Genomic DNA, 26,353 nt, shown 5'->3' with positions numbered 1-26,353 from the left:
AGATGCATCCTGTGCCTTTTCTCATCTGTATTTTTCTATTTCTAGTTGATCTATCAGTGACAACCTAACCTCTTGGCTTGATGAGTTGCTGAATTGTATCATACCGATTTCAGATTTTTGTTAAGAAGGACTGTCATTTCTTCAGGCTCTTGAATAGATCACTTTTCCTCATTTCTTCAGGCTCTTGAGAAGATCACTTTTCATTTGTATCTTGAGCTTTGGGATTGGGGGTCTAAATCAGTAATGAGAAACATATGACACCGGTGTCAAAGGTGACATGCCATGAAATTATGGGGAACATGCCAGAATTCACCATAACCCAACAACTACTGTTGAAATGCTCCTAATTTTTGTATCTTTTTTGGAGGCCGAGAAAAAGGAGGTGTGCTTTTATGCGGTCTCCAGAAGTTGAGTGAGAAAACTTCTCTCTTTTGACATCTGGAGCATCTTATACTATTCATGTAGTTTTCAGAGGTTGCAGGGTTTATGTAAGAGCATTCCTCAATTTTGCTTCATTAACAAAGATCTTATGCAACTTCAGCATCAACCTAAGGTAGTCTGTAGGGTCCAGTCAACAGAAAGGACAAGTATAAAAGTGGAAAGAGGGGTACATAACTAGGGCAGATTATCAGCAAATAGCCCGAACCTGCAAAGATGAAGTCAGGAAAGCTAAGGCTCAAAATGAACTAAGGCTTGCGACAAAAGTCAAAAATAACAACAACAAAAAAAGCTTCTTTCAAAGTTAAAAACAATAAAAAAAGTCAAGGAAGCGATTGGTCCATTGGTGGAAGAAAGTGGCAAGAAGGTGACAAGCAACAGGGAGAAAGCAGAACTACTTAACTCATTTTAATCAAGGAAAGAAGCAACTTAGAACTAAGAAGAAATTTCCGGACAGTTAGAACAATTAATGAGTGGAACAACTTGCCTCCAGAAGTTTTGAATGCTCCAACACTGGAAGTTTTTAAGAAGGGATTAAACAACCATTTGTCTGAAATGGTAGAGGGCAGTGATGGTCAACCTTTTCTGGACTGAGTGCCCAAAGCGTGCGCGCACATGCGTGAATGCGTGCACATGCGCTTAAAACCCCAAAATGCAATTCAAGCGCGCCCCCGTGCATGTGCCCTGCCCCCATGCATCTGCATGCCCCCCGCCCCCAACCATGCGGCCCCCCCCACGTGCCTGCCCCCCGCATGCGTCCCCCCCTGCGCAGGACCCCTCGCCCTGTGCATGCACACACACCTGCATGTGCCCTGCCCCCCACGAATGCGCGGCAGAGACTTGAAGACCAGCTGGCCAGTGGGAGTCGGCTCGCATGCCCACAGAAATGGCTCTGCGTGCCACCTCTGGCACGCATGCCATAGGTTCGCCATCACAGGTATAGGGTTTCCTGCCTAAGCAGGAAGTTGGACATGAAGACCTCCAAGGTCCCTTTCAACTCTGTTATTCTATATTCTGTATTCTAAAGAGAACTTTACTTGAACATTAAGTATGGTGCAGCGGATTGTGGGGAATGTTGGGCTGCATGGCAATCACATCATTGCCCAAGGTTCGCAGACATTGCGGAACAACGCAAGGCAGCCTGTTTGAGTCAAAACAATGGTGCTAGGGCTAAAGTTGAGGTCCGGGCCTCTAGTTCAACTTTAGTGCTGCTGCCAAGTACTTGTGTTCCAGATGGCTTATATGTGGTAGAAAATAGAGAATTGTTTCTCTTTTTTTTATGGGAGGGGTTGTGTGATATACCAGCAAAATCAAGTGAGGAGTTTTCTGAATGTTTTATACATTGAGTCAAAACAGTTAGCCATCACTGGGATATATATACATATATATATGTATAATATATATCGTTAGCCTTCATCAGTAAGCCACACCCACATCTCATGTATCCTCCCTGTAAAGGTATAGTATCTATTTTCTTACTTCTTCGTAGGATTTATGCGTGTTTTTCTTCTAGCCAGGTTTTTCCTACGTAACATGAGATGTGGGTGTGGCTTACTGATGAAGGCTAACGAGCTAGAAATAGATCTATATAAGTCTCTCACCTGGCAGCAGGAACTTGCTGGCTGCCAGAAAAGAAAAAAGCCCAGAATCGAGTGGATGTGATTCTACTGAGCTAGGGCTGCAGAAAAACCTTGGTTACGTAGGAAAAACCTGGCTAGAGGAAAAACATACATAAATCCTACGAAGAAGTAAGAAAATAGATAACTATACCTTTACAGGGAGGATACATGAGATGTGGGTGTGGCTTACTGATGAAGGCTAACGAGCTAGAAATAGATCTATATAAGTCTCTCACCTGGCAGCAGGAACTTGCTGGCTGCCAGAAAAGAAAAAAGCCCAGAATCGAGTGGATGTGATTCTACTGAGCTAGGGCTGCAGAAAAACCTTGGTTACGTAGGAAAAACCTGGCTAGAGGAAAAACACACATAAATCCTACGAAGAAGTAAGAATAGATAGATAGATAGATAGATAGATAGATAGATAGATAGATAGATAGATAGATAGATAGATAGATAGATTCGATTTATATGCCGCCCTTCTCCGGAGACTCAGGGTGGTTTACAATGCGTTAAGCAATAGCCTTCATACTTTTGTATATACCTGCTTAGTAGGGCTTTCGCCCCCCCACCCCCAAGCGGTATTCTATTTTATATAAAGTCAGCTTATTGCCCCCACAAACCGGATCCTTATTTTACCTACCTCGAAAGGATGGAAGGCTGAGTCAACTTTGAGCCTGGTGAGATTTGAACTTGCAGTAATTGCAGGCAGCTGGTGTTACTTCACAGTGCTTAAGTCTGCTACGCCACCAAGGCTCTTACATGGTGCCGTTTTTCTATTTTAAACATGCTCTTGGGGTTTAATAGCTCTCATTTTATTCTGAAACCATATGGTTTTGGCAGGAGAAAATGAATAGTAAAGGGAAGGTAAATTAGGTAGAAGGAAAATGACCTGTTGTAAAATTGATTTAGCTCTCACAGGTCATTGCTAGAATTGGCTCCTTCCAATAAATAGAACAATAACTGCTGAGCCCTACTAAGCAGGTATATACAAAACTATGAAGGCTATTGCTTAACGCATTGTAAGCCGCCCTGAGTCTCTGGAAAAGTGCGGCATATAAATCGAACCAATAAATAAATAAATAAATAAATAATAATAAATAAATAACAGTGTTGGAAGGGACCTTGGAGATCTTAAAGTCCAATCCCCTGCTTAGTCAGGAAACCCTATGGTTGTCCAATCTCTTCTTAAAAACTTCCAGTGTTGGAGCATTCACAACTTCTGGAGGCCAAGTTATTCCACTGATTAATTGTTCCATTGGGAAATTTCTTCTTAGCTCTAGGTTGCTTCTCTCCTTGATTAGTTTCCATCTATTGTGTCTTGTCCAGCCCTCAGGTGCTTTGGAGAATAGCTTGGCTCCCTCTTCTTCGTGGCAGCCCCTGAGATATCGGAAGACTGATATCATGTCACCCTAGTCCTTCTTTTCATTAAACCAGACATACCCAGTTTCAGCAACCATTCTTTGTAAGTTTTAGCCTCCAGTCCCCTAATCATCTTTGTTGCTCTTCTCTGCACTCTTTCTAGAGTCTCAACATTTTTACATCGCGGCGACCAAAACCAAAGCAGTATTCCAAGTGTGGCCTCACCAAAGTGGTATTAACACTTCACAAGATCTTGATTCTATCCCTCTGTTAATGCCGCCTAGAACTGTGTTGGCTTTTTTGGCAACTGCAACACGCTGCTGGCTCATATTTAAATGATTGTCCACTAGGACTCCAAAATCCCTTTCACAGTTACTACTATTGAGCGAGGTACCACCTATACTGTACCTATGCATTTTGTTTTTCTTGTTTAAATGTAGATCCTTACTTTTTTCACCAGTAAATTTCATTTTGCTAGATAGCGCCCAATGTTCAGTCTGTATCTTAATCCTAATTTCTGGAGTGCTGGCTATCCCTGCCAGTTTGGTGTCATCTGCAAATTTGATGAGTTCCCCATCTATCCCCTTGTCCAAGTCATTGATGAAGATGTTCCATCCAGAGTCCTGGGCCTAAAACAGAGCCTTGGTGTACCCCGCTGCATACTTTTCTCCAAGTAGATGCAGTTCCATTGAGGACTACACGCTGAGTGTGGTTGTTCAGCCAGTTATGAATCCATCAGGTGGTGATGCTGTCTAACCTACATTTTTCTGTCTTATCAAGTAGTAGGTTATGGACTACTTTATCAAATGCCTTACTGAAGTCCAAGTAAATTATATTGACAGCATTCCTCTGGTCCACTAATTTTGTCACTTTGTCAAAGAATGCATGTCTGGCATGATCTATTTTTGACAAACCCACGTTGGCTTTTGGTTATGACTTTTGTTTGCCTCTAGGTGTTCTGTTAAGGAATTCGCAGAGTAACCCTTGAATAGCAAGGGTGTGTTCATGAAAGCGATTGAGAGTAGGAACGAATAAACACAGTCAACACACAGATACACTGAGTTGTGTTTACTTTCAGGAAATAGTAATAAGGTACAGTCCAATAAACAGTCCAGATCATACACATATAAAGCAGGAGATAGCAAAACGACAGTCCAGGGATAATCCAATAACAAAGTCTTCTTACCAGTCGTCGTAGTCATTCACAATAAACAGTTCTTCTGGATTTGCAAACAGTAGCATACAGAGATATCAGAGAGCAAGAACAGCAAAGAGAAACAAACCATGTTTCTAGCTTCCTCTTAAGGAGATTGGCTACAGAGCTAACCAATCAGGACACAGTATGATGCAGTACAGCAATCTTAAAGCTATATTGATGGTTTATATATTGCCAACCCAACAAGGTAGGTAATACTCATTTCCTAACATGTTCGCTGATTCGTTGGTTGATGTTAGTTTTTCTCCTAATACTTCAGTGGATGTTTGTAATGATTCTTTCTAAAGTTTACTCTGGGTGACATTATGGATAATTGTCAAGAAAATGTGGTTTAGGTTCTTTCAAATATGTTATGGCTTATGACTATAGAAACTATCATTTCTATACTATGCCATTGCAAACATGCAATACAGGTGGTCCTTGACTTATGACCACAATTGAGCCCAAAATTTCTGCTGTTAAGTGAGTTTTGCCCCATTTTACAACCTTCCTTGCCAGTTAAGGGAATCCCTGAAGTTGATAAATTGGTTGTGAAGTGAATCTGGCTTCTCCAATGACTTTGCTTGTGAGAAGATTGCAAAAGATAGTCACATGATCTTAAGGGACAGCAATGGCCATAAATATGAACCAGTTGCTAAGCATCTGAATTTTGATCACATGAGCAGAGAATAATTATACAGTATTAACTGTTTTGCATGTTAACTAAATTTAACTGGTAAATCAGATTACAGCTGGTCAATTATGACCACAATTGAACCCACGACTTATGTTGCTAAGTGAAACATCTGTTAAGTGAGTTTGCCCCATTTTACAACTTTTCTTGCCATAGCTGTTAAGTGAATCATTGCATTTGTTAAGTTAGTAATATGGCTGTTAAGTGAATCTGGATTCCCCATTGACTCTGCTTGTCAGAAGTTTGCAAAAGCTGCTCCCATGACCCCATGACCCCGCAACTGGTCATAAATATGAACCAGTTGCCAACCATCTGAAGGTTGATCATATGACCATGGAGTGGTTGTAAGTGTAAAAAACAGTCATAAGCCCATTTTATCAGCGCCATTGTAACTTTGAACTTTCTCTAAACGAAATATTGTAAGTTGTGGACTACCTATATATTGGTATATGACCAAAATTCAGAAGGAAATTCATATGACATCCTACAGTTTGATCTTTTGTCTAACATTGCTATTATTTTCATTTTTTCTCTTCCTCTGAAGATAATAACGGGCAGGGGAATGAAGATTTCTGTGAACTGTTCCAAGTGATCAATGCTGGAAAGGAAATTGAGGAGCCTGCAATTCAAATGCAACTAGAAAACCATGAGAGAAACGAGTCAGAAAATTGGAATCCGGAAAGCTCGTCTTCCATCGATGCTCAGATGCAAAACGTTCTTGTCGAAGAAGAGACAATAGATAAAGAATATATTGGGAAATCTGTGGAGCTAAGCGAAGGCATATTAGATGTAAATGAAGAATATCTGATTAAAGGAGAAGACGATCTATTCAGAGACGATGGAGAAATATTGACTTTCACACTTTCTCCTGAAAATAGGTCCCTCCCCTCACAAAAATGGAACCACGCAGAAGAGAAGCCGTATAAATGTTTGATATGTGGAAAGAGCTTCAGAAGAAGCGGCCATCTTAATTCCCACAGAAAGATCCACACGGGGGTGAAGCCATACAAATGCATGGAATGTGGGAAGGATTTTAGGGGAAAGCGTGAACTTATTTCCCATAAAAGGATCCACACAGGAGAAAAGCCATATAAATGCATGGAGTGTGGAGAGACCTTTGCTCAGAGCAGCCATCTTACAAGTCACAAACGCATCCACACAGGGGAAAAACCCTACAAATGCATGGTGTGCGGAAACGGTTTCACGACAAGCAGCTCTCTTACTCGCCACAAACGAGTCCACACAGGGGAGAAGCCGTACAACTGCAGGCAGTGTGGAAAGTCCTTCGCTCAAAGCGGTTCCCTCGCTTCCCATACTAAGACGCACGTACGAGAGAAGGCACACAAATGCGTGGTGTGCGGAAAGAGCTTCAGCACGATCAGCTATCTGATTTGCCATACACGGATCCACAGCGGGGAGAAGCCCTATAAATGCATGGAGTGTGGAATGACCTTCGTTCAGAGCCGCTATCTTCTTTCCCATAAAAGGAAACACACCGGGGAGAAGCCGTATAAATGTATCGAGTGCGGAAAGTGTTTTAGTGAGCGCAGTTCCTTTATTTCCCATAAGAAGATTCACACAGGGGAGAAGCCCTTTAAATGCATGGAGTGTGGAAAGACCTTTCTGGAGAACCGTTATCTGATTTTCCACAAGAGGAGACACACAGGGGAGAAGCCCTATAAGTGCATGAAGTGTGGAAAGACCTTTACTCGGGTCAGTACCCTGAATTCCCATAACCGGATCCACACAGGGGAAAGACCATATAAATGCATGGAATGTGGAAGGGACTTTAGATGGTACAGTGAGTTTACTGCCCATAATAGGATCCACATGGGAAAAGCCACGTACATGCATGCAGTGTGGAAAGAGCTTTGCTCGGAGGAGTACTCTTACTTCACATAACAAGATCCACACGGGGAAAAAACACATAATTGCATGGAATGTGAAAGGGGCTTTAGATGGATGAGTGATTTCGCTTTCCATAAAAAGATGCTTGCAAGGGGAGAAGCCTTATTAACGCATGGAGTGTGAAAAGATCTTTGCTCGGAGCAGATATCTGACTTCCCAACAGGAGATCCGGATGGATGAAATCAAATAATTTCATGCAATGGTGCAAAATGCTTTACTAAGACCAGTCATCTTACCTGCCATAAAACGAACCACATGGGGGAAGCCATATTAATGCAGGGAATGCGAGAAGAGCCTGAAGTCATCTAAAGTCACTTACAAGGATCTACTTGGGCAATAATCCATATAAATGATACATCTGCTTCAGTACACGTGCATATTTTGCCTTTCTGAACCAAACAAGACGAGGAATCCCGATTGCTGATTGTGACTTTTGAGAAGTAGCAAATTCCAAGGCCGAAATGAGGATCAGTGAAGATACAGGTCATATTTCTCATTAAAGGAAGTGGGAAGGCCTATAATTGCAAATAAACGGCCTTTTCTCCTGTGAGCGATCCAAAGCCTGCTTTGCTGTGGAATGTAAGGGTATGACTAAAGCTAATAGGCATTGCATTTCTTTGTTTAATTTGTATGGCTGCCTAACTCAACCTAGTGACCCTGAGAAGCTTAGAACATTTTAAAACTATTTAAAAGACATTAAAGTAATAAAACACCCACAAAACATTTACCTGTAACCTTAGATTAAATCAAATATATTATGATTTCATTCGTATCATGTATTTTATTATCCTGGGATGCAATTAAAAATGACAATCGTGGAATTACTTTTGGAGAGGGTTTGGGAATCCAGGTTGAAATCATTTACTTAAAGGCATCTTAACAATAGCTCCTAGTGTTGTGGAGATATCCACCCCGTTGAGTCTGTTCTTAGCTGTGTTTAGCACACACGGAATGGTTAAAGCAAGTAGCATCATTAAGATAAAATTCTTGGAGGGGAAGACCGATATCTCACCAAGCATCCAAGAGTCAGTTTTGATGAGTCAGAAACACAGATGTGATAATATTATAAGACACGTAGAAGATATATGGAAAAGCATGCCAAAAATAATGAGAATAACCTTAAAAGGACAATGCTAGCCTTATTACCCAATCTTTTTTGAAGGTCTACTGATTATGAGCTATCATGGCTGTAAAAAATATTTATCACCACAGAGATAGATTTTCTCTGGATAGAACTGTTCCTAAACTGATCCTTTAGGTATTCCAAAGATGCATTTTCTCATGGAACACAGAATATTAAAATGGGAGGGAACTTTGGATGCCTTTTAGTCCAATCCCTTGCTCAAGCAGGGGACCCTATACCAGTGATAGCTAGTCCTTTTTGGGTGTGAAAAGCCGGCACCCATAATGCAATGTGCGCCCCCCGCACATGTGTGCACGACCCCCACACATCCCCCACGCATGTGCATGAGGTGTGGGATTCAAAAACTTTAGCAACCTGCACCACAGCGGGGAGGGGGCATTTTCACCCTCGCAAGGTTCCGGAAGCTTTCTTTGAGCCTCCGGGAGGGCGAAAACGGCCTACCCCAGGCTCTGGAGTCCCCCCCGGAGGCTGGAAATGGGCCTGTTTCCGCACTTCTGGAACGCATGCGGCGCTCCCCCCACACTCCGCCCACCCCAGCACATGCATGCGTGTCTCCCACATGCGTCCCGCCCCCTGCGCATCCTGAAAATCAGCTGGCTGGCGGGAGACGTGCCCATGCGCAGTAGATGTGAGCTGGGCGACGGCCCATGTGCCCACCGAGAGGGCTCTGCGTGCCGGCTATGGCACGCGTGCCATAGGTTCGTATACTTTATTTGGCCACGTGTGATTAGATACACAATGAATTTGTCTCCCGTGCAGAAGCTCTCAATGTACATACAAAGCAACAGAGTAGTAATCATAGTAATACCAATAAGGGGGTACCAGATTTGGATTACCAAATCTGCATTTCTAAAAGCTGGCCGCCTCACTTTCTGCTTGGGGGCAGGGAGACTGGTGCTGGTGTCTGTCTCCCTTAAGATTTTTCCCCATTTCTCCATTAGGGGAAATATTCTATCTTGCCTTTTTAAAAAAGAATATTTCCCAAAATATTTCATTCTTCTGGGGTGGGGGTGGGGGTTTCCTACAAGAGGCTGAACAGCTAAGAGAAGTAGGACTAGGTTTAGCCTATTAAAGAGAAGGCTTGGGGGTGACATGATAGCTGACTTCCAATAGACTGCTCAGGGACTACCATCAGTCAAATTATGCCGACTGGCGACTCCCAGGGGGAGGGCCTTCTCTGTGAGGGCTCCAACCCTTTGGAATGAACTGCCCCCTGAGATACGAAATATCCCTGATCTCCGTGCTTTCCGCCGTGTCCTCAAAACCCTGATGTTCCAACAAGCGGGGCTAAACATATGAACATGTGAATGTTTTTAAAATGATATCTAGGTTCTATTTAATTGGGCCAAACTATGTTATAATAATAATTTTAATTAGCAATTTTATGATGTTTGTGTATCTATATTTTTCTTGACTGTACCCCGCCTTGAGTCCTACGGGAGAAAGGCGGTATAGAAATATAATAAATAAATAAATAAATACTTGAGGGGCTATCAATAGATGGAAGCCGGTCGGAGACATTCAACTGGGGAAATAAGGAGAAATTTCCCAACAGCGATAACAATCAGTGGAACAGCTTGTCTCGTGGAGTTATGGATGCTCCATTGTTGGAGGCTTTTGAGAAGACTCGTCAACCATTTGCCCAGGATGATATACAGACTCCTGACTTGGGCAGGGGGTTGGACCAGAAGGGCTCCAAGGTCCCTTCCAACCCATGATTCCTTGAAAATGGAAAGATGGATACATTCAAAAGTTGTCCAAAGCCGCTGGATTGAGAAGATTGTGGATTGGGAGAGAGGAGGGAAGAACACCTCACCTAGGGGTGAAATCCAACAGGTTCTGATAGGTTTTGGAGAACCGGTAGCGGAAATTTTGAGTAGTTCGGAGAACCAGCAAATACCAACTCTGGCTGGTCTCAGAGTGGGGTGGGAATGGAGATTTTGCAATATCCTTTCCCCAGGAGTGGGGGAGGGAATGGGGATTTTGCAATATCCTCCCCCTGGAGTGGGGTGGGAATGGAGATTTTGCAATATCCTTTCCCCCAGGAGTGGGGAGGGAATGGGGATTTTGCAGTATCCTTCCCCTGCCACACCCACCAAACCACACCACGCCCACCAAGCCACGCCCACAGTAGTAAAAAAATTTGAATTTCACCTTTGACCTCACCCCATTCCTAAGAGGTCTGTAAGGGGTGTGCATAAGCGCACCAACATGCCTACCGTCCCTGTCCTACTGTCCCCATGTATTTGTATCCTTATCTTGTATTCATGTTTATACTTATATCTGTTATCTTACGTGTTTGACAAATAATAATAAATAAAAATAAATAAACTTCCTTCTTCCCGCCCCCACCCCCAAACTCCATGGAAAAATGGTTTCCTTCTCCACTCCTGGCATGAGCAGTTGCATTGCAAGCGGAATCCTCCAGGGGCCGCCCTCTTGCCAAAGGAAGGTAACGTCAGGCGCTTCCCCGCTAGAGGGCGAAACTGGCTTTCCAGAGGAGGAGTGTGTCGCCCGACCCTCCTCCGGCTTCAAACCCGGGTCCTATGCTCCCCAGCTGCCCTCTCCATGGAGGGCAGAGCAGCAGCTGAAGAAGAACCGGGGATGCCAGGAGGCGGTGGGGATTCGGGGGTCCCTTCCCTTACCCTTGTCTGGGGGAGAGCCCGAGTGGGGGGAGGGGAGGCCCAGCAGGAGAGGAGAGAAGCCGGGCGAGGAGGAGGCAGGATTCGCACCAGGGTCCCCGAGGGCCCCATCCTGTCTTCAGATATGGGGGGCAGGGGGTGGGGGAGACAAGCAGGGTAGCATCTCCAGATTCATCTCCTTGAATCAGAATAGATTAGATTAGAATGGAATAGATTAATATTAATTAATTAATTGATTAGAATAGATTGAATCATCCATCTCCAGATTATCTCCTTGAATCAGAATAGATTAGAATGGAATAGATTAATATTAATTAATATTAATAGATTAGAATAGAATAGATTGAATCATCCATCTCCAGATTCATCTCCTTGAATCAGAAGATTAGATTAGAATGGAATAGATTAATATTAATTAATAGATTAGAATAGAATAGATTGAATCATCCATCTCCAGATTATCTCCTTGAATCAGAATAGATTAGAATGGAATAGATTAATATTAATTAATATTAATAGAATAGATTGAATCATCCATCTCCAGATTCATCTCCTTGAACCAGATTAGATTAGAATGGAATAGATTAATATTAATTAATATTAATAGATTAGAATAGAATAGATTGAATCATCCATCTCCAGATTATCTCCTTGAATCAGAATAAACTAGATTAGAATGGAATAGATTAATATTAATTAATTAATATTAATAGATTAGAATAGAATAGATTGAATCATCCATCTCCAGATTCATCTCCTTGAACCAGAATAGATTAGATTAGAATGGAATAGATTAATATTAATTAATTACTAGATTAGAATAGAATAGATTGAATCATCCATCTCCAGATTATCTCGAATCAGAATAGATTAGATTAGAATGGAATAGATTAATATTAATTAATTAATAGATTAGAATAGAATAGATTGAATCATCCATCTCCAGATTCATCTCCTTGAATCAGAATAGATTAGAATGGAATAGATTAATATTAATTAATATTAATAGATTAGAATAGAATAGATTGAATCATCCATCTCCAGATTATCTCCTTGAATCAGAATAGATTAGATTAGAATAGATTAATATTAATATATAAACGTTTAAATTTTGTAAATCCTTCTGGCCATGCCCACTCTGTCCCTCCACCCCTCCCCCAGATCAAGTACAACCCTGATGCGACCCTTAATGAAATTGAGTTTGACACCCTTGCCTTATATCATCCTGGTCAAACAGATGTCCAGTCTGTTTTTGAAAACCTGCAGTGATGGGAGCACCCACAATTCCAGGAAACAAGCTGTTTCATTGATTTAAGTATTTTCGCTCTCAGGAAATTTCTCCTTACTTCTAGGTTGGATTGTCTTTATTCATTTATTTATTGAATTTCTATACCGCCCTTCTCCCGAAGGACTCAGGGCGGTGAGAAGATCTGGGATTATTCGTATTCCAGGGGGTATTTTGTTCCAAAGAGTAGGTGCACCCACAGAGAAGGCTCTCTCCCTTGGAACTACTAGACAACATTGTTTTAATGATGGTACTATGAGTAGGCCTACTCTGTGAGAGCATATTGGTTGGTGGGAGGTTATCGGTTGCAGCAGCTGGTCTCGTAAGTACTCAGGTCCTAAGCCATGGAGCACTTTAAAGGTAAGAACCAACACCTTGAAGCGCACTCGGAAGGCCACCGGAAGCCAGTGCAGCTCGCGTAGAAGAGGTGTTACATGTGAGCGCCATGTTGCTCCCATAATTACTCGCGCGGCCGCATTCTGGACCAGTTGGAGCTTCCGGGTGTACTTCAAGGGGAGCCCCATGTAGAGAGCATTGCAGTAGTCAAGTCGGGAAATGACGAGGGCTTGACTGACTGTGCGTAATGAGTCCCGGTCTAGAAAGGGACGCAATTGGCGAATCAGTCTTTAACGAGCTTCCACCCATTACTTCTTGTCCTGCCCTCATTGTCCTGCCCAGATGTTATGGTGAATAAGTCAGTCCCCTCTTCTGTGACAGCCGCTCAAATACTGGAAGGCAGTTATCACATCCCCCCCAATCCTTCTTTTTGACAGGCTAGTTATACCTAGCTCCCTCAACCATTCATCATACAATTTAGCCTCCAGACCGTTTGATCCATATTGCTATCTTGACAATTCCTTCTCAAGGCAACTGCTTTCTTCTTTGGAAGATGAGGTGCAACTTGACCATCCTGCACTCTGTTCTGCATTGAAGAACCACCTTTGAATATCTACAGTTGTAAGAGTCATCATCAGTGAGTTAAAATGAGACCTTACAATGTTCTAAAGAGGCCAACATCCAGCCAGGATTCTTGCTTGCTGCTCAGTAGTCCCTGAGGTTAAATTAGAACTCCCAGATTTGGGATACTAAACTCTGACACACTAGCACAAGAAGATTAAAAAAATATATCCTAATTTATTGCTGCCATCTAGAACTGACCTACATCTTTTATCCCAGATATAGCATTCTTCTTGAAATGTATTTGAATATAAGTAGCATTCTTCTTTTCAGACCCATTTCTATACTGACTATCATTGACTTCATTTTTCTTCTTTGCATTAATGTGCAGTGTAGCCTCATTCATATAGAACAGGGGTTTCAAACTAGCGGCCTGTGGGCTGGGTGCATCACGTGCAGGCCACGCCCACCCCGGCTCCGCAAAAGGAAAAAAACATTGTGATATGTCACGTGACGGCAATGTGACAGGGCGAATTTGACACCGATGGTATAGAACATCCAAGCAAACATTTTAGGAAAACGTTGTTTTATTTCTATGACAACTGTGAATGGCATAGAGTATATACCCAGTGTCTGTAAACTAAACAAAAAATAAACTTTAATTCCTATAAAAGCACCATGAATATCAGTTACATTAATAAACTGCCAAAGGAAAACATCTCACCCCTCACCCCTCTCATGAAAAAATAAACTTTTTGCAGTTGGAACCCAAAGTAACAATATAAATGAGTGTTCACTGAAGAAGTCCATTCCGTGTTAGGCCTGAAGATTCTCTAATCTTTCACGCATGATTTTCTTCTGTCCATCACAAAGGACTTAAATCAGAATCAGAAGAGAGCTGGAAGGGACCTTGGAGCACTGGTGAAATCCAAATTTTTTTTTACTACCAGTTCTGTGGGTGTGGCTTGGTAGGCATGGCATCACTGGGGGGAGTGGCTTGGTGGGTGTGGCAGGGGAAGGATACTGCAAAATCTCCATTCCCTCCCCACTCTGGGGCCAGCCAGAGGTGGTATTTGCCGGTTCCCCAAATTACTCAAAATTTCCGCTACCAGTTCTCCAGAACCTGTCAGAACCTGCTGGATTACACTCCTGCCTTGGAGGTCTTCTCGTCCAGCCCTCTGCTGGACTTGGATAACAGGACGTCTCTGTATTTTAGGACAATATTCCTTCGTATGAATCCTTTGCACTCAATTCAAATTACTTCCCCGTTCCACTTATATAGACTTTTTGGGTGGACTTATTGATGAGAAATTAGGTCAAAACCCTAACTAAAGCTCTTCCCCTACTGTCGGCAGTTACTTCTTTTTCAAGTGGGCCCTCCTTCTATGTGAAGTAAGGTTACTGCTAGTTTTGAATATCTTCCCGCACACCTTGCATTTGTAAGGTTCCTCCCCTGTGTGGCTCCTGTTGTGATAACGAAGCGCACTGCTGCAACGAAAACACTTTCCACATTCCGTACACTTAAATGGTTTTGCTATTAAGTGGATCCTTTCATGGGAAATTAGGTCACATCCCTGACTAAAACTCTTTCCACATTCCGTACATTTATGGGGTTTCTCTTCTGAATGGATCCTTTTATGGAAAGAAAGCTTACCGCTCGTGATGAAGCTTTTCCCACACTCGGCACATTTATATGGCTTTTCCCCCGTGTGAGTTCTTTTATGAGAAGTAAGACTGCTATTCCATTTAAAACATTTCCCACACTCCGTACATTGATATGGTTTCTCTGTCCTATGGACTCTTTTGTGATAACAAAGCTGAGCGAAGCTTTTCCCACATTCCAGGCATTTGTACGGTTTTTCCCCCGTATGACTCCTTTTATGAGAGATGAGGTGACTACTTTGACTGAACCCCTTTCCGCACTCCATACATTTAAATGGCTTTTCCCCAGTGTGAGATCTGTTATGACATGTAAGGGCAGCGCTCTTGTTGAAGCTCTTTCCGCACTCCATGCATTTATATGGTTTCTCCTCTCGGTGCGTCTTTTCATGACGCACAAGCGATCCCATTTCAGGGAAATTCATCCTGCACACCATGCATTCATATGTTTTCTCTCCTATATGGATTCTTTTGTGGTACGAAAGGGAGCTGCTTTTCTGGAATCCTTTCCCACATTCCACGCACGTGTATGGTTTCTCTCCCTTATGGCTCCTTTTATGAGAAATTAGGTAAGCCCTCTGACTGAAACTTATTCCACACTCCGTGCATTCGTTCGAGTGAATTCTTCTATGAATAGAAAGAGTGCTGCTTGTACTGAAGCTCTTTCTGCACTCCCTGCATTGATACGGTTTCTCTCCTGTGTGGATCCTTTTATGGGAAACCAGACAATGTTTCCATCGGAAGCTTCTTCCACACACTGGGCATTTATATGATTTCACTTCTGTGTGGATCTTTTGATGAGACCTAAGGGAACAATTCTGACTGAAGCTCTTTCCACACTCCAGACATTTATATGGCTTCTCTCCTGTATGGATCCTTTTATGGCAAGTAAGATCAGAGCGCCTCCGGAAAGTGCTCCCACATTCCGTGCATTCATAGGGCTTCTCCCCGCTGTGGATCTTTCTATGATAATTAAGGTGACTACTCTGAGAAAAGTTCTTTCCACACTCCATGCATTTAAAAGGTTTTTCCCCACTGTGGGTTCTTCTGTGAGAATTAAGATGGCTTTTTTGACCAAAGCTCTTCCCACACTCCAAGCACTGGTATGGTTTCTCCCCTGCATGCATCCTTCTGTGGGAAGTAAGATAATTGCTCCATTTGAAGAGTTTCCCACACTCCAGGCATTTATATGGCTTTTCCCCTGCTCTTCTCCTTTCAGCTAAAGAAAGAGTTCTTTTCTTATATTTTCCTTTGTCCAACAATTCAGAACCTTCTCCTTTAGTATAAATTCTGCTGTTTTTATTTACTACTACTGTGTCTTCGAATACTTCCTTTCTTTTCCCTAACATCTTCTCTTTTTCCCTTCCTTTCCAAGGTTGTTGTTGAAGGGCATCTTGATTCTGAATAGAGTGAGGATTGATTTTTTTCCTCCCCTGTTTTTTTGACTGATTTTTCTCTTTTATAAGTCTTTCTTCTTTTTTCTGATTAATCTCTTGAAATGGTTCCTGGCAACCGTCATTCTCCTGCCCATGAGCTCCTTGAGAAGAAAAGAGAGAAGAAAAATTCGATGAAGCTAGGAGAAAGAAAAAGAATCAAATCAAGGGTAAATAAATTCCCTCCCAAGATTTTGTTGACTTATTACAATAAGAAATAACCCATTGTTGCAACATTTATTCATTGTGGACATCTGATGGGATTATTACAATTTCAGGAATATAAAGATGCATGGTCAATATGCAGATGTAGTTTCTATTTAAGGAACCCCTTCAAAAGTCAATTTCTGTTAAATAGCAAACCAATTCAAGTAAATCATTTCTATTTTATGTGGTTCATAGGACAAGCAGGCAGCTTCTTGTCCTACAGAAGAAGTCACTGTGAAGGTCAGAAGTCAGATCATTAGGTCCATAATAGAATAGAATAGATTTATATTGATATTGTTTCCTGACTGCTAATTTGTACCCTATGACTATCATTAAGTGTTGTACCTTATGATTCTAGATCAGTGGTTCTCAACCTTCCTAATGCCGCGACCCTTTAATACAGTTCCTCATGTTGTGGTGACCCCCAACCAGGGGTGGGTTCTAAATTTCTTTTATTACCGGTTCTGTGGGCGTGGCTTATTTTGTGGGCGTGGCTTGGAGATCATGTGACCGAGTGGGCGTGGCTAGCTGGTCATGTGACCGGGTGGCCATGGCTATGTGTATAGGGACTACTCAGAGGGCTGAAAAAAAGTCATTTCTGACAGGTCCTCGCACTTTTGACTGGTCCTCACACTTATGACCATCCTCACATTTATGCCTGTGCAGCATTCTTAACAACCATGTCACTCATTTCACAACTGCTTCTCTTCACCATGGTGACAAGATAGGGCAAAAACGTAAAATGTGAGAACAGTTGTAAATTCGAGGACTGGTCAAAAGTGCAAGGACCAGTCAAAAATAACTTTTTCAGCCCTCTGAGTAGTCCATATGCACAAAAGGACTACCCAGAGGGCTGAAAAAAGTGATTTCTGACAGGTCCTCGCACTTTTGACCGGTCTTCGCACTTATGACTGGTCATCATTTATGCCCATTGTAGCATTCTTAACAACCATGTCACTCATTTCACAACTGCTTCTCTTCACCATGGTGACAAGATAGGGCAAAAACGTAAAATGTGAGGACAGTCGTAAGTTCGAGGACTGGTCAAAAGTGCGAGGACCAGTCAAAAATAACTTTTTCAGCCCTCTGAGTAGTCCATATGCATAAAAGGATACAGCAATAGAGAGGGATGAAGGAAGGGAAGGGAAATTAGAATAGGAGTGAAGGTAAGAGAGGGAGGAAGAGAGGAGGAGAAGGAGAAAGAGGAAGTAGGGAGAAGAAGAAGAGGGGGGGAAGAGAAAGTAAGTAAGAAAGAAAAGACAAAGGTGGTAGGTTTGAGGAGAAAGATTGCTGTACAATAAAAAAGATGAAAGGGAAGAAAGCCAACCCCAAACAAATATAAAGATATTAAGATAAAGAATGAATTGTTAAACTTTAAAGAATAAAAGAGAACAAATAGCAATAAATAGCAATAATTAGAAACACACATACAAACATACAACATATTTTCTTTGAACAGAGTATTTGGCCGGTCCACAAATTTAAACAGTTGTAGGAGGTTAGCAGCCACCCCTTTCCTAGAAGAATGAAATATTTTGGGAAATATTAAAAAGGCAGAATATTATATTTCCCTGGATGAGAAATGGAGAAGCATATTTTACAGACAAAGCAGCTCCCACCTTCCTGCCCCCCACCCTTTGTTAATGGGCCAGAGGCAGAAAGTCAATCCTTTGTCAAAGGACATTTGCAACACAATAGCAACAGAAACTAACACAATGGGCCCCATCAAGCCATGTGATCCTGTCCACTATTAAAACATCTTTCCAAACAGTCTCCATGTTTCCAGTGTCTTTTTCCCCACTTGGAGCAGAACCCAGAAGGATATTTCTTCCAACACAGTAGTCATTTCAATTAAATTTACAATTTCTATATTTCCTTTTTACCATATTTATTCCTCAACTATTTTTTAAAAAAACCAATATTACCCTTCATCCTCATCTCTAATCTTAATCAAATTCAATTTTTCCCTTCTATTCTATATTATACCCCTTTGCATTGTCATCTATTTTTATATCCATCCTCACATTGGTTAATTATGTAATACAGTTGTTTAATACAAATTCAACATTTTAATATAAATCAGTTATATAACTATATTTTTTGTATATTTATCAATATGAACATGAATATTCCAATTATTTCCATGCAATCCAATTTCTTACAAATCAATTAATTATATTTACCAATAATAATAAACCAAATAATTTCCCCCATATATTCCTCCAAACCACAACTTAACCATTTCTGCTTTCAACACAATATACAATTAATAGTATCTCAATTATTACAATTCCCTAGTTAAATAGAGCTTTTTTTCTTTTGTGTTTTAAAATCTTGAACCTCCTCTTGCCCTAAATTCCCCATTGTTTGCAGTTTTGTACCTACCTTTTTTGGTGAGGAAAAAGAAAAAGAAACCTCTCTGCCTCATTTTGTCACATTGCAGCTAAGACCCTGCTTTCGCTTTCTCTTTTCAGTATAGCTAGGGGGAAAAAAACTTGCTCCAGGAATTTATCTCTTTGCAGCTAGCTCTTTGAAGCCCCGCGGCAAGAATTTAAAGTTTTTTTCCCTCTAGCCATCAGCTGGGACTCCGGAGCAGCAATAGATTGGGAGTGGGCGGGGTAAGCGAACGGCGACCGGGCGATCCAGCAGAGGCAGAGGGTGAGTGAAGGCGGGGGGGGGGGCGAGAGAGGGCTTTGGCGACCACTGGGAAATGGCCGTTCGACCCCCAAAGGGGTCGCGACCCCCAGGTTGAGAACCGCTGTTCTAGATGAACGTATCTTTTCTTTTATGTATCCTGAAAGCATATGCACCAAGACATTCCTTGTGTGTCCAATCACACTTGACCAATAAAAAAGTTCTGTTCTATTCTATTCCATTCCATTCCATTCCATTCCATTCCATTCCATTCCATTCCATTCCATTCCATTCCATTCCATTATACAGGAGATGAGATCTGGTTGGAGAGAAATATTTGGCTGAATCTGACCACCTTCTAAACGTTTGCAGGCTGAGCAGGGGACTCTTACCCAGAGAGGCCACATTCTGAGAATTCTCCAGCATCACTTCCTCGTGGAGGGCTTTTTGGTGGGCATCCATTTGAGACCACTCCTCCTCAGAAAAATACACCGCTACCTCCTCAAAGGACACAGGACCCTGAACAAGGAAACAAATTCCCCTATTAACAGACGACAACAGATTTAGAAGTTCAAAAATCACATAAGGGGCAATGAGTGAAAGATAAGGAAGTAAAATTTTATATAAGAAAAGGGGCAAAGTTCACAGGTTTTCACCGAACGCACAGTTGCGACAAGTTTAATTTACATGACGGAATTTCCCATTCAGTAACACAGTTAACTCCTGAATCAATTGGCAGTTGGACCTCAAACACACAGCCGTAATGGGGGGAGGTGTCCTTCCTAACATATTAGCTAATATGAAGGCGAATGTATGTGTTCTAGGATAATGTTGCAGGATCCAATCTCGATCGGTCACCGGGACCAGAGGTTTTGTCTTCCGAGTTTTCTGTCTCGTGTTGGTACCCATTCTCAGGGAACTCTACCAGAATGTTCTGGTAGAGAGGAGTTCACCGAGGATGGGCTTCAGCACAAGTCCAAAAGCTCAGAAGACAAAACCTCTGATTCTGGTGACCGACCCGGATTGGATGTTAGCTAATGTCCAATGTATCTCTACACTGACTGAACAGCATCACAAATGTGCTGGAGAATTCATATTAGGATCTGTGTGAAGGCCATTAACCCGAGGATGACCAATTTCTGCTCTTCAGATTATAGGGAATATATTTGTGGTACAAACTTCCAAGCCCAACATTCTTCTTCTATCTGATTAGCTTCAATGGATCCTTTCTGAAAGTCTCATAAAGTATTTCTATTCCATTTACTATGTAACCTATCTCCTAAAGAAATATTTAATTGCAGATTCTACTTTACGCTGTTCTTCAAACCAGAGGGTCCTTTTTTCCCCCCTCCCGAGACTAGATTTCAAATGATGCTTTTTTAAAACGTAAATGTTATTTATCAATTTGGAAATGTGATGTTAGGTAATGTTCAGTTCTGTTCTGAACTGAAGCTTCTTGGCTGAGAAGCGAAATGTTTTCAAGGGGAAAAAAAACCCCCCCAGGAAGTCCAGTTGCCTTTTGGAGAAGCACCTTTGGAATATGGTTCCCTGCATCTTCTGAGATTTGTTCTGCTACCTGAGCTGGAGCTTCAGCTACGTCTTCAGCTTCATCGGAACAAGATGGCTGTACGAATACAAATGAGATGGTTCTGTTCCCTGTGAAGGAGACAACAGCGATAAAAGAATAATTTTTAAAAACCTAACAAATAAAATATGGAAAGGCATTCTATCTGAGGGGAGCCAGAACATTCACACTGCTTAGAAGGACCTTTGTCTTACCTCCTGAGGTGCCCTGATCAGGATCTTCTGTGGAGAAGGGCTCGAAAAGCAGCTCCTCAGAGGGATCTTCTCTATCTGGATCTTCAGGGATGACAGCTGAGGGGGACTCCTCCTGCTGCTGAAACAGAAGGAGAAAAGGAATAGAAGAAAGGAGAAAAGGATGAATGGACCAACAGAGATGAAGTAATGGATATTTCTCAATCCACAATGCTGTGGTCCCTTATATCAGTGGTCCCCAACCCCCGGTCCGCGGACCAGTGCTGGGCCGTGGAGTACCTGGCACCGGGCCGCGCAGCGGCCGGGGGACATGAACGCTGCAGCGCAAAGGCTCCTGGGCCGTGCGCAAAAGCTCCTGGGCCGTGCGCAAAGGCTCCAGGGAAGAGAGCCCCGCGCAGGTACGCACGTGTGGCCCAAAGCCCCCACCCCTGCGCGCGCTCAGCGGGCCACGGTAAAATTATCAAAGGCTGATTGGTCCGCGGCGATAAAAAGGTTGGGGACCACTGCCTTATATCCATCAGTGGAGGTGGAAACTAAAAAGAAAACATTTGCCCCAAATGGAAGAACTGAACAATCTGCCACAAGAGTTTATTTATTTCAGTTTAAAAAAACCCGTCAGCTGAAGTTTTTGTGGCAGTTTACAGTAGAAGAGAAACAAATGTGTTCTTAATCTTAAAATGCCAGAAATCCCCATGCCATGGTTGACTTGCTACGCAATCTGCTCGCAACCATACAATAATGGGAGGGGGAGGGAAGGCATTGGAATGTAAGGGTAGCTTGGGAGGGAAGCTCTGGAATGCAAGTGTGCCATCTGGAAGCCGGAGACAGTTCCACCCCCAAGGTCACCAAATCGGAGAATGTCCGAGGCAAACCGATTGTTCTCAAAACAACCCAGGCTTAACTGATTGGTGGGCAAAGGACCATGTGACAATAAAGTTATTCTAAGTCTATGTCTATGGAAGGACCAGGGAGGAAAAAGGGGAATTTATCTTATGCTGTTGTGCGTGAAATGTTAGAACTGGCTTTTCCACTTCTGTACCCACTTCTGGTTTTTTTTTCTCTAGAAAAAGGCCTAGTGGAAAATGGGAGTCTGCCCTTTGACTATTTATTGAATTATTGATTTCTGTCAGATGATACATGTGCTTATCCCATTCCCAAGCATGTTTAACTGTGGAAACTGATCAAGGAGAGATTCGACCTAGAAATGAGAAATTTTCTGATAGTGAGAACAATCAACCAATGGAACAGCTTGCTTTCAGAAGTTGTGGGAGCTTCATCACTAGAGACTTTCAAGAAGAGACTGAAAATGGTGTAGGGTCTCCTGCTTGGGCGAGGAGGGGGGTTTGGACTAGATGACCTTCAAGATCCCTTCCAACTCTGTTAATCTGTTAAACTATAGTATTATATTTGGAACCATTCTAAGACCCCAAAATGAAGATGTCTACCTGCAGATTTTTCTGCTGCTTCTCTTCCACCTGGCTCATGAGGAAGCCTTCAGCCAGGGCCACCGCCTGGGAGCTGGTTTTTGCTCCACACTCCTGAACCCACCTTTCCATTTCAGGGGGCAGGAGGGCCAGGAAATGCTTTAGGATCACCAAGTCCAGCATCTGCGCCTTCGTGTTCCTTTCTGGCTGCAGCCATTCATGGTAAAGTTGGTGGAATCGGTTGCAAAGTCCTCGGGGACCCTCAGCCTCTTGATATTGGAAGCTCCTGAAGTTCCATGGCTGAACTTCTGAACAGGGGATGGTTTCCTCCTCCGGGATCTTCTGCCCAGTGGTTGCCCAGATCTTGTCACAGCTCCCAACCTGAATGGCAGAAGGTTCTTTTCCAGTTGCCTCACTTGCTAAATGTGGCATCTCCATCTTCCTCCTTTCTCCAACGCAGCTTTAAATGGGGCCACAGATTTGCTCACGCTCCTTGTTCATGAGATATTTTTGTATCTAGGCAAGGAGACAAGATGCTTCCGGCCTATACATCTGCAACGGAAAAGCACAGAGAACGTTAACAAGTGACATTTTAATCTTTTAACAACTCCCTGCAAAATGTCAGACGAAGGATTCTTTTGAACTGGCATAATTTGGCAGTTCGAATCTCACGAGGCTCAAGGTTGACTCAGCCTTCCATCCTTCCGAGGTTGGTAAAATGAGGACCCAGATTGTTGGGGGGCAATATGGTGACTCTGTAAACTGCTTAGAGAGGGCTATAACCTTGGCCATTAAGCAAAGTGGTTGCCAAGCCAAATGGACTGCACTGATGCTCTTGGAATTAAGGAGAAACTTCTAGGAACGTCCTAACACTGAGGATAACTAACCAATGGAACAGCTTGCCTTCAGAACGTATGGGTACTTCATCACTGGAGGTTTTTAAGAAGAGACTGGACAGCCACTTGTCTGAAATGGTGTAGGGCCTCCTGCCTGAGCAAAAGTTTGGATTAGAAGACCTCCAAGCTCCCCAAGACCTCCAAGCTCTATTCTGATGGATGGATTGATTAGTACCACATGGGGCACTGGAATCGTCACTCAAATGAACCAGATTAAGAGTGAGGACAATTAACCAGTGGAACAACTTGCCTTCAGAAATAGCGAGTGCTCCATCACTGGAGGTTTTTAAGAAGAGACACTAGACATATGAACTGATATAGGTGCTCCTGCTTGAGTAGGGGGCTGAGAAGGGACCAAGGTCCCTTCCAGCTGTATTTCTATTCTCTTTTCTAGATTCTATTCTATTCCTATCCTATCCTATTCCATTCCATTTTCTATTGTCTTGTCTATTGTCTATTCTATTCTGTCTAGTCTCTTTTCTCTATTCTAGATTCTATTCTATTCCTATCCTATCCTATTCTCTATTCTATTTTATTCTATTCTCTAGTCCATTCCATTCTATTCTCGATTCTCATTCTATTTCTACCCTATTCCTATCCTATTTTAGTCTATTCTATTCTCTATTCTTTTCTAGATTCTATTCTTTATTCTCTTTTCTATTCTCTTTTCTACCCTCCACTCTTTTCTAGATTCTATTCCCTACTCTCTTTTCTAGATTCTATTCTATTTCTAGCTTATTCCTATCCTATTTTATTTTAGTCTATTCTATTCTCTATTCTCTTTTCTAGATTCTATTCTATTCTTCTCTTTTCTATTCTTTTCTACCCTCTAGTTTCTTTTCTACTCTCCACTCTCTTTTCTAGATTCTATTCTATTTCTACCCTATTCCTATCCTATTTTATTTTATAGTCTATTCTATTCTCTATTCTAGATTCTATTCTATTCTTTATTCTCTTTTCTATTCTCTTTTCTACCCTGTAGTCTCTTTTCTATTCTCCACTCTTTTCTAGATTCTATTCTCCACTCTCTTTTCTAGATTCTATTCTATTTCTAGCCTATTCCTATCCTATTTTATAGTCTATTCTGTTCTCTGTTCTTTTCTAGATTCTATTCTATATTCTTTTTTATTCTCTTTTCTACCCTCTAGTTTCTTTTCTACTATCCACTCTCTTTTCTAGATTCTATTCTCCTCTCTTTTCTAGATTCTATTCTATTTCTAGCCTATTCCTATCCTATTTTATAGTCTATTCTATTCTCTATTCTCTTTTCTAGATTATATTCTATTCTTTATTCTCTTTTCTACCCTCTAGTTTCTTTTCTACTATCCACTCTCTTTTCTAGATTCTATTCTCCTCTCTTTTCTAGATTCTATTCTATTTCTAGCCTATTCCTATCCTATTTTATAGTCTATTCTATTCTCTATTCTCTTTTCTAGATTATATTCTATTCTTTATTCTCTTTTCTACCCTCTAGTTTCTTTTCTACTATCCACTCTCTTTTCTAGATTCTATTCTCCTCTCTTTTCTAGATTCTATTCTATTTCTAGCCTATTCCTATCCTATTTTATTTTATAGTCTATTCTATTCTCTATTCTCTTTTCTAGATTCTATTCTATTCTTTATTCTCTTCTATTCTCTTTTCTACCCTCTAGTTTCTTTTCTACTCTCCACTCTCTTTTCTAGATTCTATTCTATTTCTAGCCTATTCCTATCCTATTTTATTTTAGTCTATTCTGTTCTCTATTCTCTTTTCTAGATTCTATTCTATTCTTTATTCTCTTTTCTATTCTTTTCTACCCTGTAGTCTCTTTTTTACTCTCCACTCTCTTTTCTAGATTCTATTCTATTTCTACCCTATTCCTGTCCTATTTTATTTTAGTCTATTCTGTTCTCTGTTCTCTTTTCTAGATTCTATTCTACTCTTTATTCTCTTTTCTACCCTCTAGTCTCTTTTCTATTCTCCACTCTCTTTTCTAGACTCTTATTCTATTTCTATCCCATCCTTCCATTTTGGCTACTTTGCTTGCTTCTCCTCTGCATTTTGCTTGAATGCAGCCAGTTGCACCTCCTATCTCTGCTGCAAAAAACATCCCATCTTCCTGCTGGGTTTCTGCAATGCAAGCGCCTTCTCTCCCCACTTTAGGCTTTTTTCCCTGCATGCAAAAGGGGCGGCAGGGGAACATGGGACCCCGGGCTTCTCCCTCCCTCCCTCCCTCCCCCCCGCCCCGCTCCCCCTTCCCCAGGACTCCCTCCATGCGTCTCCAGCTCCACGGGAAAAGCTCCCCCAACTCACCGAACAGCCTCCCGCCCGCACCTCCGTCCTCGCAAAACTTTCCCCGCAGCCGCATCGCCTCCTGCAGAACAAAAGCGGTTAAAACGAGCGAGGGTCAGAGTCCTAGAGCGGCCACGCTTTGGACGACGTCGCTCCGCCTGGGTTGGGCACGCATGCGCCGTTGGCCCGGCTGCGGGCGCCCCTCAGTAAAGACGGAGAGGCCCCGGGCAGCCTCCGAGCTTCAGGAGGGGACGGCGCATGCGCGGGGCGACCTGCGAGTGAACTGTGGCGGGAAATGACGTCACTTGGAAAGGGCGGTTGGGAGCTTTCCCGAAAGAATCCGAATGGGAGCCTTTCTGGTGGGGGGAGTTGAGACACTTACAGGGGTGGGCAACTATGGCCCTTTTATGACTTGTGGACTTCAACTCCCAGAATTCCTGAGCCAGCCATGTTAGCTCAGGAATTCTGGGAGTTGAAGTCCACAAGTCATAAAAAGGCCATAGTTGCCCACCTCTGACTTAGAAGATGGGAGGGGGGGAATCCCGTATCCCATGTTCCCCTGCCACCCATTTCCATGCTCAAGCCAGGCAACAGGGCTCTGCCAGGCACGACCCTGCTCGTCTGAATGGGCAGCTTTGTGTTGGGGCAGGAACACAGATAGGCAAAATCCGCATCTTAAATTCCATCTTCTGAGTTCTGGGAAGGGGGTAGCCCGGGGGCCCATGTTGCACTGCCACCCCTTTTCATGCCTGAGGACGGCTCTGAATATTTCATTACCAAGCTAGTGTTGGAAGTGTAGGAAGTTAGCACCCACCCCTTTCCTGGAATAACGAAATATTTTAGTGTTGGAAGTGTAGCAAGTTAGCACCCA

General features: G+C 42.4%; 2 protein-coding genes across 4 annotated transcripts in view; one reads left to right on the top strand and one right to left on the bottom strand.

The window, feature by feature from the left end:
- The window catches only part of LOC139311610 (zinc finger protein 253-like), a 13,439-nt gene extending 5,497 nt beyond the window's left edge, over window positions 1–7,942 (top strand). Inside the window, 2 exon segments of the mRNA XM_070936080.1 lie at window positions 5,850–7,152; window positions 7,154–7,942. Coding sequence (XP_070792181.1) covers window positions 5,850–7,152; window positions 7,154–7,271 — 1,421 coding nt within the window. The 3' untranslated portion in view covers window positions 7,272–7,942.
- A 5,808-nt stretch (window positions 7,943–13,750) lies between these two features.
- On the bottom strand, window positions 13,751–25,562 carry LOC139311607 (zinc finger protein 665-like). 3 transcript variants are annotated; one of them, XM_070936073.1, is made up of 6 exons: window positions 25,504–25,562; window positions 22,336–22,866; window positions 20,894–21,011; window positions 20,646–20,770; window positions 19,507–19,633; window positions 13,751–16,377 (listed from the first exon to the last, which is right to left on the bottom strand). In XM_070936073.1, exons 2-6 carry the CDS (start codon window positions 22,750–22,752, stop codon window positions 14,537–14,539), a joined length of 2,628 nt encoding a protein of 875 aa, XP_070792174.1. In that variant the 5' UTR covers window positions 22,753–22,866; window positions 25,504–25,562; the 3' UTR covers window positions 13,751–14,536. The 3 variants fall into 3 exon arrangements, with proteins under 3 accessions (XP_070792174.1, XP_070792176.1, XP_070792175.1); XM_070936075.1 differs by having other exon boundaries at window positions 20,691–20,770; XM_070936074.1 differs by having other exon boundaries at window positions 20,894–21,008.
- Between the last annotated feature and the right edge of the window lie 791 nt (window positions 25,563–26,353).

This window comes from Pituophis catenifer, unplaced genomic scaffold (genome assembly GCF_029215685.1).
Source record: "Pituophis catenifer annectens isolate HBS135680 unplaced genomic scaffold, rPitCat1.0.hap2 SCAF_2, whole genome shotgun sequence".
Lineage (NCBI taxonomy): Eukaryota > Metazoa > Chordata > Lepidosauria > Squamata > Colubridae > Pituophis > Pituophis catenifer.
The sequence above is the reverse complement of the archived record's forward strand: the minus strand, read 5'-3'. Positions and strand labels throughout refer to the sequence as shown.

Excerpts from the sequence above, each read along its gene's own strand:
- LOC139311607 (XM_070936073.1), bottom strand. The coding sequence starts at position 22,752 with ATGGAGATGCCACATTTAGCAAGTGAGGCAACTGGAAAAGAACCTTCT. Across the intron at positions 19,634-20,645 it reads CAGGGAACCATATTCCAAAG|GGTCCTGTGTCCTTTGAGGA; the intron begins GTGCTTCTCCAA and ends TTCCTTGTTCAG. Across the intron at positions 16,378-19,506 it reads TCAGAATGTGGCCTCTCTGG|GAGCTCATGGGCAGGAGAAT; the intron begins GTAAGAGTCCCC and ends TTTCTTCTCAAG.